General features: G+C 38.7%; 1 protein-coding gene across 3 annotated transcripts in view; it reads right to left on the reverse strand.

Moving 5' to 3' along the window:
* Positions 1–15,631, reverse strand: part of SACM1L (SAC1 like phosphatidylinositide phosphatase) — a 71,634-nt gene that overhangs the window by 25,756 nt on the left and 30,247 nt on the right. For 2 of the 3 annotated variants that reach the window (XM_081526022.1, XM_081526023.1), the window contains exons 2-7: positions 11,345–11,442; positions 8,626–8,700; positions 7,314–7,441; positions 2,919–3,068; positions 1,890–1,949; positions 997–1,030 (exon numbers count right to left, since the gene is read on the reverse strand). In XM_081526022.1, the coding sequence (XP_081382148.1) occupies positions 997–1,030; positions 1,890–1,949; positions 2,919–3,068; positions 7,314–7,441; positions 8,626–8,700; positions 11,345–11,442 (545 nt within the window). The remainder of the gene's footprint in view (positions 1–996; positions 1,031–1,889; positions 1,950–2,918; positions 3,069–7,313; positions 7,442–8,625; positions 8,701–11,344; positions 11,443–15,631) is intronic. The other variant, XM_081526024.1, reaches the window with a different exon arrangement.

The raw sequence follows: 15,631 nt of genomic DNA on the forward strand, positions 1-15,631 counted from the left end.
TAAAAAACACACACACAAACAAGTGGCCCAAATCCTTCAAGCACTACCTAACGAGTACATTTGCTATTATTTTACCCTTAGGAGAACTTGGAGAGCTTCAGGGAAAAAGCAAAACAAAACCAGAATAAACAAGAGCTTTTATCCTGACATTTTCTGATTTCTATTCCCTCACAACTGTAGAAAATCTTTCCTGCATTACTATTTTCTGCTTTTAAGTATAATAAGCATGATAATTTAAGGAAATCATATTAACATAATGGACAAATAAATCAGACTGCTGTGTTAGCTCACAAGCTTCTCTGGGAGTGCTTGAGGGAGAGACCCCCCCCCCCCGTTTCTACAGGCAGAGTCCCGATCCTGGGCGCTCAGCAACACACTGCGCGGACCCTTTACCAGCCAGCTCAGTCCACGCCCCTATTAACACGATGATGTCTATGATAAACGTTTTTAAAACGAACTTACAATTAGATAATCATTACTCATTCTGTGCTAGTACCGTACCTGCCCTGCAAGTATCACTCTTTGTAAAACATCTGTTTCATTTTTTCTGGGGCTGTTTCAAACAACAAATATAATTTTTAACTGTAATTCTCCTCTCCAAGGTGCTGGTCACCCTAGTTCCTGAGTCTAATTTTCTTAATTACTAAGAAAAATGTTCACGAGTCAGGCTAAAATTATTCTTGTTTATTGATACAAAGTCTAAAAAGCCAAAACACAGTGGACATATTTCTTCTTTTAACCCACTAGCCCCAGAATTGTGGGAGAGAGAGAACATGATTCAATCTAAAGAGTTCATTCTATTAAAAAAAAAAAAGTCCATTTACAACCAGTATTCTCAGATTTTATGTTAATAGGTTTGATTTTATTATCAAAAGCAGTATCCACTAATTCTAAAATACTCTTCTCATGTAATAGTTGAGACTGTCTTTAAATCTGCCTTATAATAATATTTAAATAAAGACTGCCAGAAAACTAAAGAGTAGTATGTAAGGATACAGCCATGTAATACCGGAAGGGCAAACCGATGGACCTGAAATGAAGATAATGTTTAGGAATAAATATACTTTAATAATAATAAAAAGAAGCACTATATAAAAAATATTTAAAGATGGGGAGGTAATATACAAATACAACAAAGTAGCAAACTTATGGGTAACTTAATTTTAATGAAATTTTTCTAACATAACATTGCCTTTTCAATTTAAAAAATTTAAGTATTTGCTGGAATCATTTGGGCTTGAACATTCATAGATTCTGGAACACTAACAAGACTACATGAAGGGTCACAATGTTTACCTCTCTTTGTCAGTCTTAGCAACAACTGTACTCCTCCAGGGAGTTCAATCTACTTTTCCCAAAAAAGCAAAGCAAATGTCAAAAATGAGGCCATCAGGCAAATCTATTTACCTAGATTCCATACATTCAGTGTCCCGCTTCTGAAGTGGGCCTCCTTATTTGTACCTCGTTTGTATAAACCAAGTACAGAGGAAGGCGACATCTATGCAGGTCTATCCTGGGTGACTGAAGGGAGTCAGGGTCCCTTACAGACACAAATGCAGAGCTTTCCACTTGCCTGGGGAATTAGCTATGGCCTGATTTCTACATTATTCATTTTCCAAGACCTATTCCCTCTCTCTTCCTTACAGAAAGCAATGTTATTTTTACTCAGATTATTTTTTCCTGTATTTAAGGCTTCCAGAGAAGACCAGAGTAAAAAAACTAGGCTTCTTCAACCTAGAATGATGTGAGGGTAGATCTAATCAAAGTCTGTAAGTTTATAAACAGTTGAGTTAGATTTCTTTACCAAAATCCTTAGTGATTAACTAGCCATTATGTAACATGTATTCAATTACAACTTGGACAGTGACAAATAATTTAGTGTACATTACCTCTGGCTGAGCAGAAAGTTCTCGGAGAAGATGACCATTCCATACAAACCGCTGATCTGCCTGAGAGAGAAGTTTTAAAATTAATGTGGGCTCAGTCGTGTCCAATTCTTGGCAACCTCATGAACTGCAGCATGTCTCTGTCCTCTTGCAGACTCCTCTGTCCTCCACTATCTCCTGGAATTTGCTCAAATTCACGTCCATTGAGTCAGTGATGCTATCTAACCATCTCATCCTTTGTTGCCTCCTTCTCCTCACATCTAAGCCTACATATAATTTTATAAGAGTAGACTATTATAGTCTTTAGTAAGTTAGTCAACTAAAATATTGATTCAGGTTGAAGTATATAAAATTATCACTTTTATGGATCAAAAATGGTCACTTAGTGGCAATTTCATATGGTCCAAGCTAACAGATAACTGACGCAACTTCATAAATGCTATCTGCCCCCTAAACATATCTATTTTTGTTAACAAAAAGAAAAAGGCAGCAATTATCTAGGTTCTTGAACAGCAGAAATTTCATGTTAAGATCATCTGATTAAGATATGCTTAATTAAAAAAAAAAAAAGGTGGGGGAGTGGGAATCACAAAAAAACCCACACTAAACAAAAGCATATTTCCCAAGTTAGTAAGTTGTTATTTTCTTATTGAAAAAGCTATAAATGACACCACCACAGAAAGAAGCTCACCTCTTAGAACATTAATTTTACAAGCACAATGGTGTTGCTAATGTTCTGTTATACCACAGACCACTGAGAGCTAGGAAATGACCCACATGTGTGTTCAAGCTAGATTTCTGAAAATGTACAAACGTGGTTCTCGATCCTGTCTGTGAAACATACTTTTTTTGGGGATCTTGAATTTGGAAGTGTGATATCTACTTGAAACATGGTATGTTTTCAAAGCCCCATACATGGATCCTGATACAGCCAGAACTGAGAAAAATCAATATACATTTTATGGATGAAATAGAGGCATGCTCCTAAAAATTAAAAAATAAATTAAAAAAAATTTTTTTAATTAACCTTACCCTTTCCAAGAGACTCATTTCCTGGAATTCTGGACTAGTGTTGGAGAGCCGCTGCAAGGTATGGGTCAAATCATATGTCGTTGAAAAGTAAAACCCATCCATACTCAAGACATGGTTCATCATTGCTAGGAAAGTTTTATTATCTTGTAACTGCAAACAAAGGAGAGAATACAATCAGTCTATCTTATCCTTGAAAAGGAATCAGCATGATCAGAGAGTCAAAGTAAAAACCTTTAAGTCAGGCCCTGTTAAATGCCATCAGCACAAAGACTGGACAAGGGGGATGCTCACCACTTCCCTAGGACCTGGGACAGTTCCTGACACACGGACAATGCTCAAGAGCAGAGGGTATTACAGTAACTGGTAGGTAGATCTCCTCCCCATTAGCATCCTTCACAATTTTTACTCTAAAGGGCTGAAGAGGTAGTTTAATAAAACATTACCACCTTAAGTTATGACCTACTGAGTCTCTGATACTTTACACAGATTCTCTATCATGTTTCCAGAAACTCCTTGCTAGGTTAGCATAATTATCCTCATTTGACAGGAGAAAATAATCCATGCAGGGCTCAGTAACACAGAGGGTCAATGACAAGAGAATAATACCGTCCTCATTCCTAAGAAACTTAACTGGTTTGTGCTAGTTGGGAAGTCAAATGGAATTCTTTTTTAAAAAAAGCAAAAATGGAAAAGTTCAGGAGAGAGAGCAGCGGTCAAGGCGGTAATGAAGGAAGACCCTGAGCTTACCTCCTCCCACAGGCACCAAAATTACAACTATTCACAGAGCAACTGTCTATGAAAGCAACCCGAAGACGGGTAGGACAGATTTTTCACAGCTAAAGATATAAAGAAGGAACCATGAGATGGGTAAGAAGGGTAGAGACCTAGTATAGTCAAGACCCACACCCTCAGGTAGGTGATTAACAAATGGGAGGATAATCACAACTGCTGAGGTTTTTCCCAGTGAGCAAGGGGTCCGAGCCCTACGTCAGCTCTTGAGGTCAACGATCTTGTACCAGCAAGACAAGCTCCCAGAAATGTCTGGATTTGAAGGCCCGAGGGCCAGCAGGGTTTGTGGACAGTTCAATATCCACCAAACAGTACACTACATTAACTGAAGAATAAAAATCACATGATCATCAACAGATGCAGAAAAAGCATTTTACAAAATCTATTATCCATTTGTAATAAAACCTCTCAACAAAGCATGTGTGCTGTGCTTGGCTGCTCAGTTGTGTCCGACTCTTTGCGAATCCATGGATTGTAGCCCGTCAGGCTCCTCTGTCCATGGGATTCTCCAGGCAAGAATACTGGAGTGGGTTGCCATGCCCTCCTCCAGGGGATCTTCCCAACACAGAGATCAAATCCAGGTCTCCTGCAATGTAGGCGGATTCTTTACCATCTGAGCCACCAAGGAAGCCCATGAATACTGGAGTGGGTAGCCTATGCTTTCTCCAGGGGGATCTTCCCGACCCAGGAATCAACTCAGGGTCTCCCACATTGCAGGCAGATTCTCTACCAGCTGAGCTACCAGGGAAGCCCATAAAGGGAGCATACCTTATTAATAAAGACCATATATGATAAACCTATAGCCAGTATCAAGCTCAACAGTGAAAGGCTGAAAGCATTTCTTCTAAGATAAGGAACAAGACAAGGATGCCTATTCCTACCACTTTTACTCAACATATTAGAAGTCCTAGCTGACTCGGTGGACATGAGTTTGAGTAAGCTCCGGGAGTTGGTGATGGACAGGAAAGCCTGGTGTGCTTCAGTCCATGGGATCGCAAAGCAATGGACATGACTGAGCGACTGAACTGAACTGAGCTATAGCTATTAGACAAAAGAAAGAAATCAAAGGAACTTAAACTGAAAAGGAAGAAGTAAAATCGTTACTGCTTGCAAATGACATGATACTACGCATAGAAAACCCTAACGTAAAGATGCCACGAAAACAACTAGTAAAATGTCGGGATATAAAATTAATATATTGAAGTTGTTGTATTTCAATACAGTAACAATGAACTAGCTGGGAAGAGAAATTAAGGAGAAAATCCCATGTACATCTGCATGAAAAGAATAAAATACCCAGGGGAAAAAAATCTGACCAAGGTGGGGAAAAGATCTGTCACTGGAAAACTGTAAGACAATGATGAAAGAAATTAAAAATGACACTGACTCACAGAGAACAAGCTGATGGTTACCAGTGAGGAAGGTAGGTAAGAAGGATGAGTGAAAGTAGGTAAGGGAGACTAAGAGATAGACTTCCAGTTATAAAATAAGCAAGTCATGGGGATAAAATGTACAGTATACAGAGTACAGTCAATGATACTGTAGGAACTTTGGTGACAGATGGCAAGGAGATTTATTGTGATCATTTTATAATGCATAAAAATACTGAATTACCATGTTGTACACTTGAAACTAATATTGTAAATCAATTATACTTCAATAAGAAAGAAAGGAAGATTTAGTAAAAGTAGTATTTCTACTTATTTTCTGATAATCATTTTAGCTGGCTTTCACAATGAATACTGAGATTGACATTTGTTTTTATCCTTGTTTTAAAAAGTAATTTTTAATGTCTGGTAATATTTAATGTTTAACAAATGATTAACATTTAATCTACATATTACAAATCTATATACTACAGAATTTTTATTTTGGCCTCAACGTTGTTTTGAAAAACAAAAGATACAAATAAGCAATTAGTTACACGGTCTGACAACAAACTAGAGCAATCAAGAAGAAACTGTTCAATATTACTGGGCTGTTAAATATAAACATTTTTATTGCCTTAAATTATCATGTTTCCAGAAGGATGGGATGGGGAGGGAGGTGGGTGGGGGGTCCGGGAAGGGGAACACATGTAAACCCATGGCTGATTCATGTCAATGTATGGCAAAAACTATTACAATATTGTAAAGTAATTAGCCCCCAACTAAAATAAATAAATTTATAAAAAAAAAAAAAATTAACAATAAAAAAAAATTATCATGTTTCATAGAGGATGAATATATTAATATACTGATTGATATATAGATAGTAGAAAAAAGAAATTTTAAGTTTAAAGTATAAAAGCCATATTCTATAGCTTTGTTATTGTTGTTTTAAGTTGCTGTTGTGTTCGACTCTTTTGCAACCCCATGGACTATAGCCTGCCAGGCTCCTCTGTCCATGGGATTTCCCAGACAAGAATACTGGAATGGGCTGCCATTTCCTTCTCCAGGGGATCTTCCTGACAGAGGGATTGAACCCATGTCTCCGGCATTGGCAGGCAGATTCTTTACCACTGAGCCAACAGGGAAGCCCCTTCTACAGCTTTACTTAAGTCAATAAGACAATACTGTTAGGACTAATTTTTTTAAATGTTTATTACAGGTAAGATACATGTTTCAGAATAGTTAGCTTTCTTTTAAAAACAAACTTTTTGTAATTCTGGGAATAAAAATACAATGTAAAAATTTTAAAAAGCAAATACTATAAAGTACATTTAGAAAACAAATACTCAATAGATATAAATCTCTAAACATAATGTTGATTTAAGATAATTTTCAAAAATAGAAGAGTTAATGACATTCAACTAAGTTTTTAAAAATACTTCAAGCAAAAATAGCTTTGTTTGAATAAAACTACAGTCTTTGCTTTGCACAATAGGGTTGGACCATGCAAATGACCAGGCTATCCTTCTTAATAATCTTAACCTATGTTAATAATCAATAGGAAAAATTACAACTGTTGCATCATAAATTTTTATAAAATCAAAACATTAAAATACCCTCCTACTGTAAGTTATAAATGGAAAAATGAAAACAAAGTAAAACTAGTACTATTTAGTATACTATAGTTTAAAACATCGAGAATTTAAAATACTTTATTTCTTGTCAAAACTGTATCAAGAGTAGCCTGAACAGTGCTTGTGCTGTTCTCATCATGTAACTTATGACACCATCTTTTCTGTACCCTGGCGGACTATCATACATCTAAGCCTGAACCAGTTTCTAACTCTTAAATATGAACTTAAATTTAAATCTATGTGTTGAGTACATGGGCATTTTCAGTTTGCCCTTTTTTCTTTTATGAAATTTCGTATTTTAAGAATCGAGTCAGTTAAAAAAAAAAAGAACAACCCAAGAACAATAAAATATATGAAGGGAGACATATCTCCCTGGTCAGGGAACTAGATCCCACGTACAGCAACTAAGAATATGCATGCCGCAACTAAGAATATGCATGCCGCAACTAAAGATCCCTCATGCTGCAACTAAGATAGGGTGCAGCTAGATAAATACATTTTTTTTAAAACTCCACCAAACATTCTGTGTTCCACCTCCCTTCCCCACCCACTCCATGGGACTTCTTTGGGTTTTGCAATTAGTAAGTGTTTCCAGTTCTTACCTGAATATCAGTTAAGTGCAACATCGTCTTCTTATAAGAAAGGACATCAAAATCTGTTGCTTTCCAGATTACATGATTGAAAAATTCACCTATCTTTTTCTTTTTGGTAATGACAATCAGATAATTACCTGCAAAAAGCAAAGCCAAACTTAGATAAGAGGCAACTAGAAAGCCAGAAAGAGCAGTCCTTTAAACTTGAGAGGCAGGAGTTGTGCTAAATAAAGGACGAGTACATTTTTAAGGCAATCTTATAATTTATGAATCAAGAGATGAGCATATTATTCAAATAAACTTTTTTCTCAAAAAGGTAAAAGCAAAAGCTTTTGGTAACCAGACCAGTGATCCTAGCAGATGGAAAATAAGAGACAGAAAACACTTCTCTCTCTACCTCCACATTATGCCCTAGGCATACATGCTTCTGCTAATGCATTTCCCAATGTGTAGCTTAAAGCATCACAGGTCATGAGATTTGGCCACTGCAGGACAGAGTCCTGTCTACACCCCTCATGCTGTCACGTTATTCTAAATGGCAGAGAGATGTGCTGGGCAGTATAACTAACTGGTTACTGTGACACTCCAAAGATGAGTGGTCAGGAAGCGAGAAGCCATCACAGCACCAGGCATGACACACCAACCCCAATCGTGGCCACCCCCTCTCCCTCCCACAAATAAGCCAGGAGAAGCCTTTACCGCTAGATTTATTCTTCAGATCTGTTCGGGGCTCTAACCACAAGTGCCCTCTCTAAAAGTTTTCCTAGGTACACCTCTCTCTTAGAACTTGTCACACTGTACTGTAGGAACTTTCCATTTAAATGCCTCTCTCACTTGACTGTAAACTGCAGGACAAAAGGGACCTGCATCTTCTATAAGTATAACAGCATTCAGTAATTTACAAATATAACAGCATTCAGTCATATGCCTGATACAACAGGAATTTTTTAAAAGTATGAAATAAAATTTAAATGTGAAAAATCACTCTTCTAATAACTAGAACCAGGTAACATTCTCTAACATGCTCTATGTCATAATCAACCCCAGTAAGGAGCTGAAGGTATAGAATACTCTGGTTCATCAATGCATTAAAATTTTTGTGTAAATACTCTTAGAATTTATGAAAAATCTCTAGCAGACTAGAGCCTCAGGCTTATAAATTTAACCACGTGCTACTAGGGGTATATTACTTTTAGAAATTAAGGACAAATACCTAAACTACAGACTCACTGCTTCAAGTAAGATATAAAGTGTGCCTTCATCTTTATACTCTAGTAGGGTTGATTTAATTACCCCCCCCACTTTAGCTCATTTTTCTTACCTGCCACCAGATGGATTGTGCCCAGTATACCAAATATTGGTCTTGTGACTGCCGAAGGAGGAATATCTTTCTTGACTTTGAAGAAAAAAATAAAGGAAAAAAGAAAACTCATTGAGAAAAAGCTCAGCAACAGAAAGAGAAATTTAGTTTCATTTCAATGGTTACTTCAACTAAATCAATATGTATGCTTTGTTCTAAGAAAGCTACCTTCCTTCATTAGTGCTAGACCTCCATCTTGGCAGAATGAATATAAAATAAACATGTCCATGTTACATCACAAAGGTCTCTGCCTGGTCTAGAATATGGTGCCAAAAGTAACATGCTTCAGCAACCTCACTACGTAAATTAAGGATTATTTCCAATGGCAATTTTCAACCAAATTTATTCAGCCTCTTGTCAGAAACCGAATCTATCCCTTTAACAGAATTAGAAAGTAAATGGAGGTTGAGATGCGATTTTAATTTCAACATGCAACAAATGGAATGTAAAACAGGACTCCGGTATTCCTGTATAAGAATGTGGGAAGTGGAGGCAAAGATCCAAGAGGGGAAGGAGGCAGGACAAGCCTCCTCTTGGTGCCTAAGAGCGGATACAAGCATCCAGGGAGGCGGTATCATTGGCTGTGATTTATCAGTAATGCCCTCATTAATGAAGAGTACCTTAGATAACAAGGTTCATTTCACAACTGTTAAACTTTAAGCCAATGTGCTACACAAAACATATTTTGTAGAACTCTAGTTTAGGGAATAATGGCAAAAATGAGGGAAAGTAGGGCCTCCCACTCAAAAAAGAGTATTTTGCTACATCCATACTAACTCTGCTTCCTCTGAGTCACAATGTACAGTGGGAGATTAAAGGCTCTGAGAAGGCCTACAGTAAAAGAAAGCTCCTCCACTGTTTAATTCAAAATTTTCCAAATTTACATGGCTATAAATTGTTTCTTTCAGTCACATCTTAATTATCATCCATTTTGAAACACTGCTGTCTTGTTTCTTAATAGCAGTCCTGTAATTCTAAAATTTACTTTCCTCTCAATAATTCAATTTACTTAGTAATGCTATGCCGTAACTCACTACCATGAAAAATGGGAATACTAGTGCAGTAAAAAGCTCAGAGAAAACTCTGAACATACTGAGATAACTGATAAGCCTAAATGTACTATTGGTAGAGCTCTAAGTTATAATCACTAGAGCGTAACAGCAATGGAAGCAAAAGTGTCACTCAGTCGTGTCCGACTCTCTGTGACCCCACGGACTATAGCCCACACTCTTCTGTCCATGGAATTCTCCAAGCAAGAATACTACAGTGGGTAGTCATTCCCTTCTACAGGGGAATCTTCCTGACCTAAGGACTGAACCCAGGTCTCCTGCATGGCAGGCAGATGCTTCACCATCTGAGCCACCAGGGTGATAATTCCTAGGACTATGATAATTTTTCATGGGAGAAAAAAAAAAAAATCTCCTTTCTGTGGCAATGGTCTGCATTCCCAGTGGTAAAAAGAAACTGGCAGAGAAACTGGGATCGACAGGTTCTCATCATCACTGGCTTAAGGTCAAAGCATCTCTTCACGTGTCTACCGATGAGCACTATCATTTTTACATCCACACTATTCAAGATTCAAGACCTTTAGCTTTGTCCACTCAAATGGGTCGGCAATCTCCACTTACAGATAAAATGTCACTGAAAGGTCAAAAGAATTTGAAAATACATCTACACTAAAACTTCTATAAGACACTAGGTTGTATCAGTGTGGTATAAAGTTTAGAAGAAAACCAACAGTGGATAAAAGCGGTCAGCCATTCTGAGAGAGCAGCCACCAAGCAAGTCATAGGAAACGCCACATTACCAAACTAAAACAGTTGCCACTCCATTAGATCAAACAAAAAGTTATACACAGTACTTAACGAGAACAAGCAGATATAGCCCTACCTTTCTTACACTTCAGTATCCTATGCAAAATAGTTTCACGTTTCCTTTTATCCATTCAAAGGATAGTTACTATTTACTGAATGCCTACTCTATGGTTACCCAAATACTGTGCTTCAGAAAAAAATAATAAAGAATTCTGTCTAGAGGTGAATTTTTAAATAAGTGAAATATGACATTCTAAATGTGATTCTCACATGGTACATTGATTTGTCAACAAAATTATTTCACATTAATCTAATCAGAAATCAGTGTTCACACAATTGAACAAGCTGTTTTTCACACCCCAGAGAAGCAAAACCAAAATATAACTGGATAGATAAGATAAATTTTAGGAAAACCATTCTGCCTAAAACACAAGTTTTAGTGATGTATATATAATTTTTCATTTATTAAATTATCCTCATAGTCATGAATATTTTAAAAAACAAAGCAGTTGTTAAAATTCCACACACTTTATGCTAAAACAACTTTCTCACACTCTAATACTTTAAATTTTATAGTTAGAAAGGAACATTAACATACCAACAAAATCAATCCTGTTATAGTACTGTTAAAAGAACAAATAAAGAAATAATTAAGTTTTTAAATCCTTATCTACAGTAAAATGCTAAAAATTTCAAGAAAAAGCATAAAATCAAGGCACAAAAATCAAATGAGGTAGTAAGAATTAAATTTTTTCTAAGAAGGCACTCAGAGATCCACATACCGACACAGATCTCGTCAGTTTAACCACTACTGCAACTTGGGTGTAAAATCTTTCAGGACACTTACAGCCCTGGCCATGAAATACCTGAGAGCGTAACTTCTGTAGACACACGGTCGATGATAAGTACATCATCTGCTCCATCATCACAAGCTTCCACATAAAACTTTTCAGGGGTGATGTGCCTAAGAAGAAGTTCAAAACCGTAAATAACTAAAGGAAATCATCTGAACACTTCCCCAAAACGTACTGTAACAATGTAGTTAAATTTGACACCATTTCCCCAGCTTTTGAACAGGTAAAGCTGTTATGCTCTCCCTATGGGTTCACTGCAACTCTTATTCCTTAATTTAATGCTGATAAGGTTTTAATCTGCTACATCACTACTCTGACCTAAGACGATCGTACTAGAATCTAATTTAGAGTCAGCGCGGTGCAGAGAAAACGCGGCACAGCGGTCAGGAGCACCGTCTGGAACCAGAGTAACTGTGCTGTGTGAGCTTGGGCACGTTCCTTCTCTGTTCTTCAGTTCCTTTATCCACAAAATAAGGATACCACCAGGCTCAAGAAATAGCACTGCTGTGAGGATGAAAAGCGTTAACCATTGACCAACTCTTAGAACATTTGATACACAGTAACCAAGACCTAAGTATTAGCCAAGAATACTAAGAAACACATTTCCAGGAAATTGCTTAAAATACACTTTAACATTTTGGTATTTTGTTAGAATGCCACCTATATGTTCTTGGGGGGAAGAAAGACACTGCAAAATAAAAAAATAAAGAGGGTAAAAATTAGAGTTGGGGAAGAGTACTCAAAATGTATGCAACTTTGTAACCTGAGTTCAACAAAAATGAACAGTTGGATCTCCAAGAGAGAAACTGGATAACTTCAGCAAGCAATTGAGCATGATTCAGGAAATAACTGCCTCAGGAAATAACCATCAACAAAAACAACACAGTGAAAATAAAGATTTGCATGCACTAAAACAATGGATTGTATATTGTCACCCTGCTTATTTAACTTATATGCAGAGTACATCATGAGAAACGCTGGGCTGGAGGAAGCAGAAGCTGGAATCAAGATTGCTGGGAGAAATATCAATAACCTCAGATATGCAGATGACACTACCCTTCTGGCAGAAAGTGAAGAACTAAAGAGCCTCTTGATGAAAGTGAAAAAGGAGAGTGAAAAAGTTGGCTTAAAACTCAATATTCAGAAAACTAAGATCATGGTATCTGGTCCCATCACTTCATGGCAAATCGATGGGGAAACAGTGGAAACAGTGGCTGACTTTATTTTTTGGGCTCCAAAATCACTGCAGATGGTGACTGCAGCCATGAAATTAAAAGATGCTTACTCCTTGGAAGGAAAGTTATGACCAACCTAGACAGCATATTATTAAAAAGCAGAGACATTACTTTGTCAACAAAGGTCCGTTTAGTAAAGGCTATGTATGGTTTTTCCAGTGGTCATGTATGGATGTGAGAGTTGGACTATAAAGAAAGCTGAGCACCGAAGAATTGATGCTTTTGAACTGTGGTGTTGGAGAAGACTCTTGAGAGTCCCTTGGACTGCAAGGAGATCCAACCAGTCCATCCTAAAGGAGATCAGTCCTGGGTGTTCACTGGAAGGACTGATGTTGAAGCTGAAACGCCAATACTTTGGCCACCTGATACGAAGAATTGACTCATTTGAAAAGATCCTGATGCTGGGAAAGATTGAGGGCAGGAGGAGAAGGGGACGACAGAGGATGAGATGATTGGATGGCATCACCGACTCAATGGATATGGGTTTGGGTAAACTCCAGGAGTTGGTGATGGACAGGGAGGCCTGGCGTGCTGCAGTTCATGGGGTCGCAAAGAGTCGGACACGACTGAGCGACTGAACTGAAGTGAAAACAATGGAGATTGAAGCTGTTGTTAAGGTGGTGTATGTATTAATCACTCAGTCGTGTCTGACTCTTTGCAACCCCATGGACTGTAGCCTGCCAGGCTCCTCTGTCCATGGGATTCTTCAGGCAAGAATCCTGGAGTGGGTTGCCATTTCCTTCTCCATAGGATCTTCCCAATCCAGGGATTGAACATGTATCTCCTGTGTCTCCTGCATTGGCAGGCAGGTTCTTTACCACTATCGCCACCTGGGAAGTCCATTGGATTTATTATATTATTAAGACAGATAATAATAAACTATGGCCTCAAAAAGTTGGACTATAAAATTAAGCAGGGCAAAGGTTAACAGAGTTTTGCCAAGAAAACACACTGGTCATAGCAAATACCCTTTTCCAACAACACAAGAGAAGACTCTCCACGTGGACATCACCAGATATAATTAGCCCCAACTTTGCTAATCACTAACTGTGTAATCCTGGCCAAGTTGGGAGTGCTACCTCACGCCAGGCCTTGTTAGGTCCTAGAGGTACAAAGTCCCCGGATCACAGAGCTTACATGGCAATGGGAAAGACAATACACATGGAAGTGATTCAATGACTGCAGATGGTGATCTGAACTATAAAGAAAACAAAGGGGCCTCCGGTTCAAGAAGGCAGAGTAGAAGGACATGCCTTCATTTCATCCTGCGAGAACACCAAAATCACAACCATCTGTTGAACAACCATCAACAGGAGGATGCTGGAACCTACCAAAAAATGATACTCCATGTCCAAAGACAAAGGAAAAACCACAGCAAGACAGCAGGAGGGGCACAATCATGATGAAATCAAATTCCATACCTGCTGGGTGGGTGACCTACAAACTGGAGAACAATAATACCAAAGAAGTTTGCCCACTGTTGTGAAGGTTCGGAACCCCACGTCAGCTCCCCAGCCTGGGGAACCAACGAAGGGACTGGGAGTCCCCAGGGAATGTGACCTTGCGGCCAGCAGGACTTGATTACACAGCTTCCACAGGACGGGGGGGGCTGGAGTCCAGTCTCGGAGGGCACGAACAAAACCCTGCACCAAAACCCAGAGGAAAGGAGCGGTGACCCCCCAGGAGACTGAACCCGAACTACCTGCTAGTGTTGGAGGGGCTCCTGGGGAGGCGTGGTCAGCAGGGGCTCACCACAGGGACGGGGGCACCAAGCAGCAGGCCGGGAAGGTCCCCCTTGGTGTAACTGCTCTTGGAGGTCACCGTAAAACCCACCACAGAGCCCGCAGACCCCAGAGCTGGGTCATCTCAGGCCAAGCAGCTACCAGGGAGGGAGCGCAAGCCCTCAGCAGATAACTGGATTAAAGCTTTACGGAGCACGGCCCTGCCCTCCAGAGCAAGACCCAGTTTTTCCCACCACCAGTCCCATCAGGAAGCTTACACAAGCCTCTTAGCCTCCTCCATCAGAGGGCAGACAGAAGAAGCAAGAAAAATCACAATCCTACAGCAGCTAAAACAAAAGCACATTACAGAAAGTTAATCAGCATGAAAAAGCAGAAAGTTATTTTCCAGATGAAGGGACAAGATAAAACCCCAGTAAAACAACCAAATGAAGTGGAGATAGGCAACCTTCCAGAAAAAGAATTCAGAGTGATGATAGTGAAGATGATTCAGGATCTAGGGAAAACAATGGAGAAGATGCAAGAAATGTTTACCAAAGACCTATAAGAACTAAAGAACAAACAGAGATGAATACTACACTAGAAAGAACTCATAGCAGAGTAACCGAGGCAGAAGAACAGATAAATGACCTGGGGGACAGAATGGTGGAAATCACTGCCACAGAAGAGAATACTAAAAAACACATCAACATTACAGTGGTCCCAGAAGGAGAAAAGAGAGAGAAAGGACCTGAGAAAATATTTGAAGAGCTAATAGCTGAGAACTTCCCTAAGAGGGGAAAGGAAATAGTCAACCAAGTCCAGGAAGCACAGAGAGTCCCAGGCAGGATAAACCCAAGGAGGAACACACAGACACACAGTAATGAAACTGACAAAAAATTAAAGACCGAGAGAAAACATTAAAAGCAACAAAGGCAAAACGACAAAAAAAATACAAGGGAACTGCGATCAGGGTATGAGCTGATTTCTCAAGAGAAACTCTAAAGTCAAAAGGGAATGGCACCATATAATTAAAATGATGAAAGGGACGAACCTACAACCAAGAATACTCTACCCAGCAAGACTCCCCTTCAGAGTTGAAATCGAAAGCTTTCCAGACAAGCAAAAGTTAAGAGAATTTAGCACCACCAAACCAGCTTTACGACCAATGCTAAAGGAACTTCTCCAGGCAGGAAACACAAGAGAAGGAAAAGACCTACAGAAAATAAACCCAAAATGATTAAGAAAACAGTAGTAAGATCATACATATCAATAACTACCTTAAATGGATTGAATGAGCCCACCAAAAGACACAGACTGACTGGGAAGATGAAGACATACGCATG

The sequence above is a fragment of the Giraffa tippelskirchi genome, chromosome 9 (genome assembly GCF_054371585.1).
Source record: "Giraffa tippelskirchi isolate mGirTip1 chromosome 9, T2T-mGirTip1v1.2.pri, whole genome shotgun sequence".
Classification (NCBI taxonomy): Eukaryota; Metazoa; Chordata; class Mammalia; order Artiodactyla; family Giraffidae; genus Giraffa; species Giraffa tippelskirchi.